Source organism: Cervus canadensis, chromosome 22, assembly GCF_019320065.1.
Source record: "Cervus canadensis isolate Bull #8, Minnesota chromosome 22, ASM1932006v1, whole genome shotgun sequence".
Taxonomy (NCBI): domain Eukaryota; kingdom Metazoa; phylum Chordata; class Mammalia; order Artiodactyla; family Cervidae; genus Cervus; species Cervus canadensis.
The window spans coordinates 19,005,002-19,020,520 of NC_057407.1; the positions used below are offsets into that span (position 1 = coordinate 19,005,002).

The 15,519-nt window shown below is 40.7% G+C and overlaps 1 protein-coding gene across 13 annotated transcripts in view; it reads right to left on the minus strand.

The window, feature by feature from the left end:
• The window catches only part of FHIT (fragile histidine triad diadenosine triphosphatase), a 1,503,296-nt gene that overhangs the window by 285,419 nt on the left and 1,202,358 nt on the right, over nt 1–15,519 (minus strand). For all 13 annotated transcript variants that reach the window (XM_043442898.1, XM_043442890.1, XM_043442894.1 and 10 more), the window contains one exon: nt 12,823–12,852. In XM_043442898.1, the coding sequence (XP_043298833.1) occupies nt 12,823–12,852 (30 nt within the window). The remainder of the gene's footprint in view (nt 1–12,822; nt 12,853–15,519) is intronic.

Below are 15,519 nucleotides of genomic sequence, written 5' to 3' on the forward strand. Positions count from 1 at the left end.
CTGGGAACAGCCATTTCTGAAGCCAAGGGACTCCTACTCTCTAAGTGACTTAGGTCAGGATTAATCAAAGTCATCTTGTGGCAAAGAGTTGGCTGAAGCCAGGGATGGGCAGCCCCTGGGCCAACCATCTTGCTCACTGTGCTTTTGCAAATACAGTTTGATTGGCATATAGGCACACCCATTTTTAAAAATTCATTTACATACTTTGAATAGCTGCCTTTGTGCCATAAAGGTAGTTGTATAATTGTGACAGAGACCATCAAGCCCTCAAAGCCTAAAATGTTTACCATTTGGGTTTTTATGAAAAAATTTGCCATCCTCTGGAGTAACTAAATGAGGTTAGCACCTAGAGCTAGAGATGGATTCGCATGCATCCTGTCTCCTTGGCTGCTAAACAGCAGAGTATGGAGAGTATGCTGGGGAGACCAGCAGTGCCCAGAAGAGATGTGATACCAAATTATTCAACTTCCTGGAAACCTGAAAACCAAATCACTTTAAAGGATCCACCATACTGAGCACATGTGAAATACCCTCTGTCCTTAGAATATAATCCAAACAATAAGTACATTAAAAATAGAACTACAACTCCTTACAGTCGTGTTGTACTTAATGCGGGTAAAACAATCCTTCTGCTCATCCCTTCAAATGTATCTTCCATCATCACCTCTCTCTCCACCCTGAAGCCCTGCCCACCCAGTCTCCAACAATCTCCTTGACTTTGCCAAGCTCATCTCTGCTGCTGTTTCCTCGGCCCAGAAGTTTTTTCCCTCCCCAATTCTTTCCTTGGCTAGACTCTGGTCATTCCTCAGGTCTCAGTATATGGGTCACATTTGCAGTGGGCATGTTCTGACCACCCTACCTAAAGCAGCCCATTCCCCCATTCGCATTCCCCTCCCTCTCCCGATGTTGCCCTCATTCACAGCACCATTTACTGCCTTTCTAAAAGTTTTCAAAATCTGCAATTATTTCATCTGTTCATTTTCATGTAGAGAAAGACAATAAGGTTGAGAGTTATTCCTTGGCAGTCTTTCCTCTCATTGTATCCCAGTTCCCTGAAGTGCTTGTAACATAGTAGGTACTGAATCAACACAGGTGGGAGGAATTAATATGAGCTATACAACTTCTAGGCTTCCCTGGTGACTCAGTGGTAAAAACTCCTCCTGCAGTGCAGGAGATATGGGTTCAATCCCTGGGCTAGGAAGTTCCCCTGGAAAGGAAATGGCAACCCACTCCAGTATTCTTGCCTGGAGAATCCCATGGACAGACGTGCCTGGTGGAGTATAGTCCATGGGGTTGCAAAGAGTCAGACGGGGCTTAGCAAGTAAACAACAACAATATACAACTTCTACATACAATCTCCTTAGTCTTCCTCTCTTATAGCCCTTATTTTAATTGTCCTTGAAGACAGACAAGGACTATTCCTCATTCTTCTTGTTCTTCCAGGACCTGTGCCAATATGTGGAACACAGTAGGTAATGGATGAATAAATTAAAGAATGAATCCTAGATATTGGGTTGGCCAGAAAGTTCATTCGGGTTTTTCTGTAAGATGTCATGGACAAACCCCAAACGAACATTTTGGTCAACCCAATATAAAAGCATGAGCAGGCAGGATGTTCATTTCCTGGGAGGCTGTAACAGGATACTGTTGGCAGTGAGGGAATTCTCACCCTCAATCAGAGAGCAGAGCGGTTCCAGGCTGGAAGCAGCTACCATACAGCACACTGGGTTCCCAGGTGTAGAGGAAGATGTAAGACTGATTTAAAGTCTACAGAGGGGGATCATTTACAGGAAGGGAGAAATACTACATGACTTTCAAGGTCACATGCCTGTCTGGGGTTCTCTGAGTCATCCCCTGCTCTGAGGTCCTTCCTCAAGAGTGAGTTTCATCCCTGGTCATGTGACAGCAGAGCTGAGCTTGGAATCACATCTATTCCTTCTAAGATTAAACAGTGTCCTCAAAATTACCCTGCTAAAACTTGATTACACCTGGGAGTTTATACCATTTATAACCGACAGAAGAATTGAAACACAAATAAAAGGTCCTGTTGGGTCGATTTCCAGGGCACCCTTCTAGAAAGTATGATTAGAAAAATTTTTTTTCAGGGACCAAACACTGATACACAGACTCTGGGGCAGGGGGCAGAGATCTGAATATGAACATTAGGATAAATGGATTTTGCCACAAAGTAAAAGAATATGTGATGAGTTCACTTTGTTCACTCAATGTTGTTTATTCTTCTAAACCACTTTAGGCAAGGTCAACATCCTAAACAACTTCATTTTTATTTTTCATGTAACATCAGGAACAAGAAAAGCGTATTCAAAAGGATAAACTACAGGAGAAAGAAATGTGGGTTTTCATTACGAGAACCCAACAGAATTATCTTTATGTTGAAGCCCAGAAGGATTGCAAACCATCATTTTCATCCTTTCCCCCTGTGGCGTGGGATTAATCTGATTCAGAAGGCTTCTAGCAATTTATGTCTCTCTTTCCTTCATCTTGGTGGATGAGCAGCTCTTCCAGAAAGAGGATTTGCTATGAGGCTGCAGGTGTAGGATTGATGTTTCATGACACATCAGGTTAAAATTTCAAAACTATTCTTTCTCAGCACTAACATTCTTCACGAATAAATTGGAGGAGAATTTCTCACTGTGTTTGGCCCCACAGCCATTACACATTCTCACCAACCCAATGTTTTTCACTCAGATGTCATTAGAAAGGTCATTATTTGAATTCTTCCATGTATGTGCCTCTGCACCTTGCCATGTCTATTATTCATTACACTGCCTTCCCTCTGACCCAGGCTTGGTTATCAAACCCTTAGTCTTCCAGCTGCTTTTTGAGCCTTGAGAATTACTTTAGTAATGGCTGTGGCATAAAGGACTAACAGGAGCCTCTGAAAAAAATGAATAATTCAGGATGAATTTGGGAATAAGAATCAAATCTAGGTCATCTAGATCAAGAATCAAAATGTATTAATATTAAACAAACAAAACAGCAGTTCATAAATCTGGGTAACCACCAGAATCAACTGCAAGTCTAGGTCACCAAGACTGAGAATCAAAACATATTTAGGTACGCAAATAAAATAGCAGTTCATAAATCTGTGTAACCATCATAATCAACTGGGGACTTTTCAAAAAACTTTTTTTGGGGGCCCCGTCATCAGAGCCCACTCATTGGAAAAGACTCTGGTGCTGGGAAAGATTGAGGACAGAAGGAGAAGGGGGTGACAGAGGACGAGATGGTTGGATGACATCATCAACTCAATGAACATGAGTTTGAGCAAACTCCGAGAAATGGTAAAGGACAGGGAAGCTTGGTGTGCTGTAGTCCATGGGGTTGCAAAGAGTCAGATATGACTGAACAACTGAACAACAAAATCAGAGATGTGAACATAGGAATCATAGTTATGTGCTTAAGATAAAGACAGAAGAAAGAATGGATGAGCAGAATCTTTTCCCAATGGAAAATTCTTCTGATGGAATGCCTGTAAAATAAAAATTATAGTTTCCTATATTTCTTCATAAAATATAAATAATATAATGGAAAACCAGGAACATATTAAGTAGGCAGTGAAAGGTCCCTGTACCCTGGACAACCCAGGGTGCTCCTTCCACCTGGTACTGAACTCCAGGGGCATCTCAACACAATGTTGCCTGTTTCACTAAGCAACATATAGATCCACATATTTTATACTCAAATAGATGTCTCCTTTTATATTTTATTATTTTTACTAAGTACTAAAACAAATGTTTTCAGTTTTGTCTGGCTCTGTTTGAGCTGAAATGTCCAGTTTCAACCAAAGCACCCATTATTTTAGGGACTTTCATTCCCTGTTCTGTATTTAAGGTGTATAATGTGGCCTGTAACAAATTAATCATCTGAGAAGACTGAACTGACCACTCATATTTAGTCAAAACTATTCAATCCTTGTCACAGGATTAATCGGAACAAGTTTAACTACATTTTTTTTTTTTAACAAAATAAACACTTTACCCAAGCCAGTTATTTAGATGTCACAGGCTTAAAACTTTAAACTTAAAATGAAGTGGTTATATGGAGTTAGAGAATTTTATGCACATTGTCCTAGACCTGAAACATATGCAGCAAAATAGTGAGAGAATAGTATCTTCAGTGATTCCTAGTACTTAGCACCTAGTATTTCACAGCAAAAATGACAGAGAATAAGTGCCCCAACTGCATCAACAGAGGGAAGGTGAGTCTGAATAATAATGCCTTATATTTACATAGCACTTTAAGGTCTATAAAGCACTTTGCCTTTCACAGTATATTTGATTTGACAGTGAGTAAAATAAACCCCCAAACTCTCAGCATCAGGTGGAAAAGATAGTCCACCGAAACCTGTAAAACACTGACATTAAGAAAGCATCAAAATATTTGCCACATTTTTGTGTCACAGATCCCAAAATAAATTTAACAGCCAATACCCACTTTGCTATATGTCAGGACCTCCAATTACTAAAGGAATTTGTTTGGTAGCACTAATGAAAAATTAAACATCTGAAACATATAATTCTGCTGTAAATTGACATAAAGTAGTATTTAGGTTAGTTAACCTTCACCTGTATAATAAAATTACAGAGAGTCCCCTGGGTACTTTTAGATGGAAGTCACATTATTTTAAGCAGAGAAAAATAGTGCAGATGAATCTGTGTTGAGGGAGACAAAATATTTACAAAACATCTCCTTATGTACCTTTGGCTATGCTTACAGAGTGCAAAGCAGTCAATCCTAAAGGAAATCAACCCTGAAAATTCACTGGAAGGATTGATGCTGAAGCTGAAGCTCCAATACTCTGGCTACCTGATGCGAAGAGCCGACTTATTTGAAAAGACCCTGATGCTGGGAAAGATTGAGGGCAAGAGGTCAAGGGGGCAACAGAGGATGAAGCGGTTGGATGACATCACCAACTCAATGGACATGAGTTTGAGCAAACTCTGGGAGATAGTGAAGGACAGGGAAGACTGGCGTGCTGCAGTCCAGGGGGTCACAGAGAGTTGGACACGACTGAGTAACTGAACAATAGCCACTGAGTGCAAGGTGTTTGGAGGATCAGCTCAGATGATATAACGGAAAATCAGGCTTTCAGGCAAGCCTGGGTTTGAATCCCAACTCTCCTATCTGTAACTTGTGTTGTTGTTCTTATTGTTGTTGATAAGTGACTACCTCCATAAACCTTAGTCTAAGTATAAAATATCAATGCCCCATTTTTAGACTCATGAGGATGAAGTGAAAATTATAAACTAACAGCAAATATGTATTGAGACTTTCCTGTGTGTCAAGTGCTATGTCAAAGACATTTACATGTATTGTAATCTGTTTTATCTTCACAATACCCCAGTGAGGCAGGATACTATTAAGACCCCCATTTTATAACCTTATAAATAGATGAGGCTAAAAAAAGGTTGACTTTTGCAAGAGTCATAGAAATGATAGGTGATAACTCTGGGAAGGAAACCAGGCCATCTGGCTCCAGAGTCCTCCCTCTTCATCAGGAGTGTAGTCCTGATGACATTTCCCTTCCACCCTCACTTCATCTGCAGCACTCCCCTCTGACCCACCTAAGCCGCCCTTGAGTTTTAGAGAACAGGGAAAAAATGAACAAATAGAAATGGAAGAAGACCAGAGAGTTTGGTTAATTTTCCTTTCAGTGCTTTGACCCAAATGGCATCATATGATTCAAGATTAACTAATTAGAAATGGAAAAACTCAGTGATTTTATACTCACTTAGAAGAGGGTTTAAGGGTTTAGAAGAAGAAAGAAGAAAGAAACTTTCCCACAGGGGAAAGACAGGCTCATTTCCCTTCTCCTGCTGAGAAAGCCAGGGATGAGGGCTTTTGCCTCCAAATCACCAGGCAGGGAAGGAAAGTCAAGGGGAAGGATGGGATCAGAGGTGTCCACGCCCCACTGTACACCCAATCCCATCCCCTGAACACCAAACTGAATTTCGATTTACCAAACTCAGGCAAACTGGGTTCATTTTCAGACCAGAGATGCAAATTGTAAGGCAACTGCAGAAGATAAAAGTGACTGCATCCTGAAGATACTAATTCTTCAACAGTAGACACAGGCATTAGATATAAACATAGGCAAGGTGATTTTCCTCATGGCTTTAATCAAATGATAAAAGTTCTCTGGCAAATTACAAATCTCATGAAATTTCCTTCTAGATGAAAATAATAAATACCAGTCAAGTAAGAATCATTTTGATTTTTAAGATGTTGGTTTCTCCTTTCTCTGCACACCAAATATGAGGAATTCTTCTGGATTGAAAAGTAAGCTGCTATGTGGAGATCCCGCCACCTCCCGTCACATCTTTGCTAAGTGGCTCTGCACTGGGGAGATCAGTACACGAGCACCGCTGACTCTGTCTGTTAAAAGGCAGTGCCCTGGGCCTCACATCAGACCTACTGAGCCAGCAGAGGGGCAGACAGGTTTCTGTCCTACTGAAGCCTACTTTAAGCAGTTGTGAAGTACAGTGTCGTTCAGGAGCACAGCTTACTCATTAACACCAAGGGATACAGCAGAGGTTGAAAGTCATTGGGGCTGAGATTTCATACCCCAAGTAATAATGCAGATGTCTGAATATTCAAGAGGTCAATTCTGTAAGTTCAAACTAGATGTTCAAACTATACAAGTGATATGATCGGAACAAAGTGGTTTTATTTTTTTTCCCCCAAGAATGTAAGCTAAAAGGCAGTAATTAATAGTGAGAGAATTTACTGTTTGAATAAGTGAACTAGACAGGGCTGCAAACAACCTGTATACCACAAACAGTCTCATAAAGTGACACCTTAGCCTGTCTTAAGGACAAGAAAACTGAGAGTAAGATTAAAATGAACAAAAACGTGGACTTCCCTGGTGGTCCAAGGGTTAAGAATACGCCTGCTAATGCAGGGGACACGGGTTTGATCCCTGGTCTGGGAAGATCACACATGTCTTGGAGTAACTAAGCCTGTGTGCCCCAACTACTGAGCCTGCACTCCAGAGCCCTAGAGATGCAACTACTGAGTCCACATGCCCTAGAGCCTGTGCTCCGCAACAAGAGAAGCCACCACAATGAGAAGCCCACACACCACAACTAGAGAACAGTCCTCGACTCATGTCGCTAGAGAAAGCCCATACAAAGCAGTGAAGATCCAGCACAGCCAAAACTTAAGTAAGTAAGTAATTAATTAAAAAAAAAAGAAAGAAAGAAACATGCATAAGGCCCTAGGGACAAGATGTGGTGGGCTAGGCATTCTATTCCCATCTGAAATATGAGGAAATAAATGTTCATAGAGGTTAAGAGGCTGGGCCAAACTCACAAAGCTAAAACTTCCATGGAGCCTCTTACTGACATCAAAGTGTATTAGCTCCTGGACTTTACTTGGAGCTAAAACATCCTCTAAGTTCATAAATTGCAAAGATTAGCAAATCTCCTTGTGGAAGGGACCCAAGAAACTCCTCAGTAAATGGAAGAGCTTGTTTGTTGTTATTTTAATTTGTAAATCACATTTCTTTGAAGAAATCCTTTCTTTGTTCTTCCGAAAGCAATCCAAAAAAGTAATCACTAATGTATCAACAGTTAATAAGAGACACTTCCCACTGAGTTAACACTATGAAATTAAATATCTAAGTAGAGGATTCAAGCACCATAAACATAGAAGAGTGTAAGCAAGCATATTTTATAAATAGCTCTTATAAAATTCTAAATTACCTGCCTGCCATAAATCTCTCTCTTTAATATACCTAAAGCACTCTCCCACCTAAAGACGCACATAGTAATTGCTCTAAAAGCTCACATTAAACTTACTCAGTAGCATCTCTTTTAAAGGACAGAACATTGCCTTAATGATGTGGCTAGTTGAAATTACATTTTTGGAGTATGATTTGGGAATTGGATTAGTGGTAATTCTGGTCTTTGTCAGCGATGGCAGAATAAGGGAGATTCTTGAGAGAAACTCCAGAAAACCTACACCTCTGACTGCACAATGAAATACAACACATCATTTGCTTCTGTAAGTTAGGAGAATAGATTTCTTCTATCATTAGCATCCCTACCTTCCTCCCCATACCACCCAAGAGAGCCACAGTAAACAATGACAAAATGCAGGTTCTCATGAAGCTTACATTCTCCAGGGACTAAAGAAACAATATGGTACAGGGGGAAAAAGTAACATACCAACAAATAAAAGACAGTGAAGAAGACTCTGAAGGAAATCAAATAAGGCATGGACAAAGAACGTTGCCTGCCATTAAGCCATCAGCTATTGCAGCAGCTCCTACAGTGTACCCTGAGGGGAATTCAGGAAGGAGAAAAAGTGGATATTGGCCCTAGATAGTAAAGATGTATATCAAAGGGATGATTTCAAGAAGCCAGACTCTTGCACATTCCCATACATAGAAAAGCGGTAAAATCATTACCCTGAGATGAAGGGTTTTTTGTGTGATTATCAATAATCTTTTGATGTTCTACTACATTTTTTCCAGTAAAACTCCTATATATTCTGGCTTCCCTTTCATCTCTTTGGAACAGTTCATCTGAGCTATCTGAGAGACTGTCTTCCCAGGCTATAGTCCTCAGTAGGATCTCAGAATAAAACACAACACACAACTGTTAGGTTATGGGGTTTTGTTTTTAGTTGACAAAGGCAAACAGGATAGGGAGTGTGGGGCTTAGGAGGGCTACTTCAGATGGGGGGGGTGTCTGGGAGGGCTAATGATAAAGCAACATCTGGTTGCATATGTACATGATGATGTGCTGTGCACTTAGTTGCTCAGTTGTATCTGACTCTGTGGTCCCAGGGACCGTATCCCACCAGCTTCTCTCTCCATGGAATTTTCCATGCAAGAACACTGGGGCAGGTTGCCATTTCGTACTCCAGGGGATCTTCCCAACCCAGGGATTGAACCCTCATCTCTTGTGACTCCTGAATCAACAGGTGGATTCTTTACCACTAGCACCACATAGGAAGCCCCTTGTACAGGGTGATAAGTATCAATAGATGCATATGGTGGTGCAGAAAAAAGCGATCATTTCTCAAGCCTGTAGGATATTCAAATTGCTTCAACAATCAACCTGGTGGATAACGGTGCCCTCTTACATTTAAACTCAAACAGGAGAGTGAATAATTAGCTGAGAAGTAAGAGGTCACTTTTTTAGTTCGATATTTCCCTTTCCTGTTACAAATGCCCCTCTGAGTAAGCTAGTCCACCTTGTTCTTTGCAAAGAAGAATTTAAAGCCCACAAAACAAAAAACCATAAAGGGGCACCATGTTCAAGAGGCTCACTCAGCAGTGCACCTCCACTAACAACAATGGTTGCTTCAGAGGAAGAGACCATTATGGGCTTATTGCTATTACCATGCAGTGGGAGACAAAAATGGTTTAGAACCCAGGCATTAGGTGGGATATCAACAGACAGAAGCAAAGATGAACAAAACAGTCACTGCATTTTCCATGGCAGGCTGTCAAATACGGCCTCATAATATTCAACTGTGTGAATTTCAAAATCTGAAATGCTCAGTCAGATTTTGTTTTCAAAACCCAATAGCTAGGGGCTTCCATGGTGGTCGAGTGATTAAGAATTCACCATGCAATGCATGGGAAATGGCTTCAATTCCTGGTCTGGGAAGATCCCACATGCCACAGAGCAACTAAGCCCATGCAACACAGCTACTGAGCCTGTGCTCTCGAGCCCAAGAACCACAACAAGAGAAGCTACTGCAATAAGAAGCCCGGAGCCACAGCTAGAGAGTAGCCCCTGCCTACTGCAACTAGAGAAAACCCTGTACCACAACAAAGACTCAGTGCAGCCAAAAATAACAATAAATAAATAATTAAAAAGCCAAAACCCAATAGCTAAATATTGATGATGCAGTTTTGCTCTCTGGCAGGGCTGACTTCTGGCTTCCTTGGGTCAAGGTTATGGGGCCATCACTGCGTACTATTTTATCACCATGGAACAGCAAGACTAGTAAATATCTACAATCTGAGAAGACTCATAGGATATGTATGTTACCAGTGAAGACTCAAAAGCCCCAAACACAAAGATTCTGTCAGCAGATTCAGAATAAAAACAGAATCAACCTTTCTATTAAAGTAACATGAAAAGTAATTCTTATGTAGGTAGAATAAGAATCATACTTAGAAAAAATAGATTAGACAACTTTTGATATGTAGACTTGTTCTAAAAGGACAGTTTTCAAAACTTTGTCATCCACCGAGATTATAGTTGGATGTACATGCATGCTCAGTCAGTTTAGTCACATCCAACTCTTTGTGACACTATGGACTGTCACCCACCAGGATCCTCTGTCCATGTGATTCTCCAGGCAAGAATACTGGAATGGGTTGCCATGCCTCCTTCAGGGAATCTTCCAGACCCAGGGATCGAACCCATGTCTCCTGTGTTGCAGGTAGATTCTTTACTGCTGAGCCACTGGGGAAGCCCAGCTGTATGTACAGCTGACTCTTAAAACCTGGGGGTTAACAGTTCCAAACCTCCCTCAAAGTGGAAAATCCATGTATAATTTATAGTCAGCCCAGATACATGCACTTCTGCATCTGCAGATTCCACCAACCACTGATCTATATTACTACAGTATTTACTACTGAAAAAGTGCCTCTATAAGTGAACCCTCACCATTCAAACTTCTGCTATTCAAGGGTCAAATGCATGTGGATGCTTCTTTTAGCCATTTAATATTACACAAAGGGTTTGAGATGGCCCAGGTAATTCATATGGGAGAAATCCTGTGATCACATAGGAAACAACTGAAAGATGTCCAAAAGAATATAATCTACCAAAAACTGTAAAAAAAAAAATAATAATAAAAAATTTCCAAAAACTGTAATCTCAAAACGAACTATGATAAGAACCATATTCAACAATTTATATCTGAGTGGTATACTCCAAAAATTATTCCAACATCACCACCGAAGCTAACAAAATCATTAAAAAATTTGGCCAGATCACTGCGACATGAAAAAGTAGTCAGTACTAGAGTCAGAGTGTCTACAGCCATGGTAGTCAGCCATACTAGATTCGGTGCTTGTTGGGTTTTTTGGCTTTTTTTTTTTTTTAAGTTTTATTGCCATTTTTAATTGATATACAATTTAAATAACATAAAAGTTACCATTTTCAAATGCAGGATTCAGTAGGTTTTAAAAATATTCATAATGTTGCACAACTATCACCACTAATTCCCCCACTAGTCATCCCCAAAAGAAACTCCTTCTCAGTACTCATTTCCCATTCCCTTTTTCCTACAGTCCTTGGTAACCACTAATCTACTTTTTGTCTCTATTCAGTGCCTGCTTGCCTAGGAAAGATTTTAATGTTCCATTCAGAATCCTGAAATAAAATTTTGAGATCGTATAACATATATACTCATATACATTTCAGCTGTTCCCTTCGTGTACTCTATCAACCTGTGCACGCCTCTTGACAAGGTCTGAATTTCTCCCCTGTTACTCCTATGCCTTTGCAGTGTTCTGTGAATGGCTGAAGGAATTCCATTAAATAGATACTGCACAAAGTAAGCATCTAACTCATCTGCTAGTTTGGGGATTTATATTTGAATATTGATTTTTTTAAAAGTCTAGCAACTGGATTTCTGTATTTCAAAAAACAATTTCAAAATGAAGCTACTCCTATTAGACTGTTTTTTTTTTCTTTCTTTCTTTTTTTTTTTTACCATCTGCATGTTTGGAAGCCAGGCACAGAGGTTGAGAAAAGCTGAGAATCCCATCTTTATCACAGTGTCTGGAGCAAGGCTAAGCTCTTTTTTATCATAAGGAATTACATTTGCTCCTTAAAGAACTTCCCAGAGACTCTATGTTAAAAGCCCCGTAGTAGCTGTGTTAAGCATTATAGCCACATGCAGATGAGCATCAAAGGCGCAGTAAGTTTATTTGGCATTGCTTGGTACCAAGCATTACCTTACTTGCTCACAGCCAGTCTCAAAGCCATAAAACCTTATTTCACAAAAATGTAACATTAACACCCCAGTTAGACTTGCTTCTGATTTCTAACATGGAGGGGGAAAAAAAAGGACTTTTCTATGATTTTGGCTTAGGAACTAACTGCATAGAAATTTGAATTTGTATGAAGGGGATTGAAACTCAGCTTCAGAATCATCCAGGATTTCATTCTCTTGTTTTATTTTATTAAGAAAGCAGACACTATCCTAATAAATCCTCCTTCCCTCTTCTGGCGCACTTAAAACCCATTTCTGAGCTCCACTGACTGTCACATTGAACTTGGGTATTAAGTACAAAGGGAGGGAAAGAGTAGGGGTATGGGTGGAGAGGAAGAGAACAGAGGGGAACACAGGGTGAGGAGTGAAGGGACAGCCCAAATGTGGGGCCAGTGCATGAGCAAGCCCTCCGCTCAACATCAGCAAAGTGCAAAAGAGATGGCATAGAGAACTAGAAGGCTGTCAGTGGGGCCCCGGCCTCACAGGAGACACAGCAATCCATACCCGACATCTATGCTGTTTCCTAGACACCACCTCCCATGAGCTCCTTGGACCCTGGCTTGCATTTCAGGACTCTGTGATTTAGTTTCTGTTTGAGCTTTTGGACAATAATAATTTTACTACAAAAGGTAAATGTCTTACAAACTAATGGGAAACATATTGCTTGGCAAAGTTTATAATGTCAGGATTTATGGCTCTAACGCCAAGGGTCTCCCTGACCTCGAAGATAACATAGTGAAACAGTAATGTGCTCTAAATGACTCAGTGTGATTTTTTATTAGTTCTCGTAATCACCCCCTATTAATTTGTATGTACATAATAAGCACTCACCTTCACCGTCTGTCCAGCTTCAGGGCCATCCTAGAAATAGGAAAACAAAGGAAAAAAAAAAAAAAACACAGAGGTGAGAACAGATAGATGGTATCTCCTGCTTATTCAGAAATACCGCCCATTAATAATTTAGATCCAATTTCATTGTGTATTAATTTATAGTTTCCTCATGGGGACCATGAGCTTCAAATGTATGGAACCTGACAGTTCTCCATTTTTGTCTGGGAGTAAGTGAGAAGTTATGTATAAAAATGACACAAATTGTCCAGTGAGTCAACCCCCTTCCTACTTGTATGTTCGTTGCTTTCGGCTATGGTTTTAATGGCATTAAAGGAAGACTGGAAAGAATCATACCTTTTGGTTATCTTTAATCCAGATGTAGTTTAATTAATGCCTGATGACTTTAAGTCTCAACTTAGGAAATCTGCCATAAACGTAATCCATTGGGCAAGAATATGGGCTCTCACACAGCAACAGAAGGGAGAGGGGGCCCTTCCTGGCTATTCTGACCTTGAGAGAAAAGGTGGAAGGAAGTGTTATTCCAGCTGGACTCTGTCCCTATCCTGGGTTCTCCCCTAGGATTTCAGAATCCCAACAAAACTGTTTGTTGAAATAGTTGAAAATAGGCAAACAAATCCAGTCACTAGCCAGAGCCAGACATCCTGGATGTCAAGTCAAGTGGGCCTTAGGAAGCATCACTACAAACAAAGCTAGTGGAGGTGATGGAATTCCAGTTGACCTATTTCAAATCCTGAAAGATGATGCTGTGAAAGTGCTGCACTCAATATGCCAACAAATTTGGAAAACTCAGCAGTGGCCACAGGACTGGAAAAGGTCAATTTTCATTCCAATCCCAAAGAAAGGCAATGCCAAAGAATGCTCAAACTACCGCACAATTACACTCATCTCACACGCTGTAAAGTAATGCTTAAAATTCTCCAAGCCAAGCTTCAACAATACATGAACTGTGAACTTCCAGATGTTCAAGATGGTTTTAGAAAAGGCAGAGAACCAGCGATCAGATTGCCAACATCCACTGGATCATCGAAAAAGCAAGAGAGTTCCAGAAAAACATCTACTTCTGCTTTATTGACTATGACAAAGCCTTTGACTGTGTGGATTACAATAAACTGTGGAAAATTCTGAAAGAGATGTGAATACCAGACCATCTGACCTGCCTCTTGAGAAACCTGTATGCAGGTCAGGAAGCAACAGTTAGAACTGGACATGGAACAACAGACTGGTTCCAAACAGGAAAAGGAGTACATCAAGGCTGTATATTGTCACCCTGCTTATTTAACTTACATGCAGAGTACATCATGAGGAATGCTGGATTGGAAGAAGCACAACTTGGAATCAAGACTGCCGGGAGAAATATCAATAACCTCAGATATGCAGATAATACCACCCTTATGGCAGAAAGTGAAGAAGAACTAAAGAACCTCTTGATGAAATTAAAGAGAGTGAAAAAGTTGGCTTAAAGCTCAACATTCAGAAAATTAAGATCATGGCATCCGGTCCCATCACTTCATGGCAAATAGATGGGGAAACAGTGGAAACAGTGGCTGACTTTATTTTTCTGGGCTCCCAAATCACAGCAGATGGTGATTGCAGCCATGAAATTAAAAGACGCTTACTCCTTGGAAGGAAAGTTATGACCAACCTAGACAGCACATTAAAAAGCAGAGACATTATTTTGTCAACAAAGGTCCGTCTAGTTAAGGCTATGGTTTTTCCAGTGGTCATGTATGACGTCAGAGTTGGACTATAAAGAAAGCTGAGTGCTGAAGAATTGATGTTTTTCAACTGTGGTGTTGGAGAAGACTCTTGAGTGTCCCTTGGACTGCAAGGGGATCCAACCAGTCCATCCTAAAGGAGATCAGTCCTGGATGTTCATTGGAAGGACTAATGTTGAAGCTGAAACTCCAATACTTTGGCCACCTGATGCGAAGAGCTGACTCATTTGAAAAGACCCTGATGCTGGGAAAGATTGAAGGCAGGAGGAGAAGGGGATGACAGAGGATGAGATGGTTGGATGGCATCACCAACTCAATGGACATGGGTTTGGGTGGAGTCCGGGAGTTGGCGATGGACAGGGAGGCCTGGTGTGCTGTGGTTCATGGGGTCGCAAAGAGTCAAACATGACTGAACAACTGAACTGAACTGAAAGCAAAAGTAAATGTTCATCTGGTTTGGAGTAGCAGAACCAGCAGTATTTTTAAAGTCAGAAATTTCAAAATTAAAGTAGAACTCTGCAAATTTAGGAGTCTTTTGACTCCTAGGACCCAGACTACTTGGGGTGAGAATTTGTGCCTTGCTGTAGCCAAGATGAAGCAGACCTGTGTCATCAATGGTTTTCAGACCCATTGGTTCTCAATCCATTAGTGGGTCCTGAAGTCAACCTGATGGGTTGTGATGTGCACTACAGACAAAAGAAATCATGTAAGAGGAAGAAAACAAAAGAAAAACAAAACTACTGTGTTGGCCAAAAAGTTTGTTTGGACTTTTTCTTTTTTATGACATCTTACAGAAAACCCTTAATGGACTTTTTTGGCCAACCCAGCATCAGGCTGCATGTGTGCTCAGTCACTCAGTCATGTCTGACTCTTTGCGACCCCACGGACTGTAGCCTGCCAGCTTCCTCTGTCCATAGAATTCTCCAGGCAAGAATACTAGAGCAGGTAGCTGTTCCCTTCT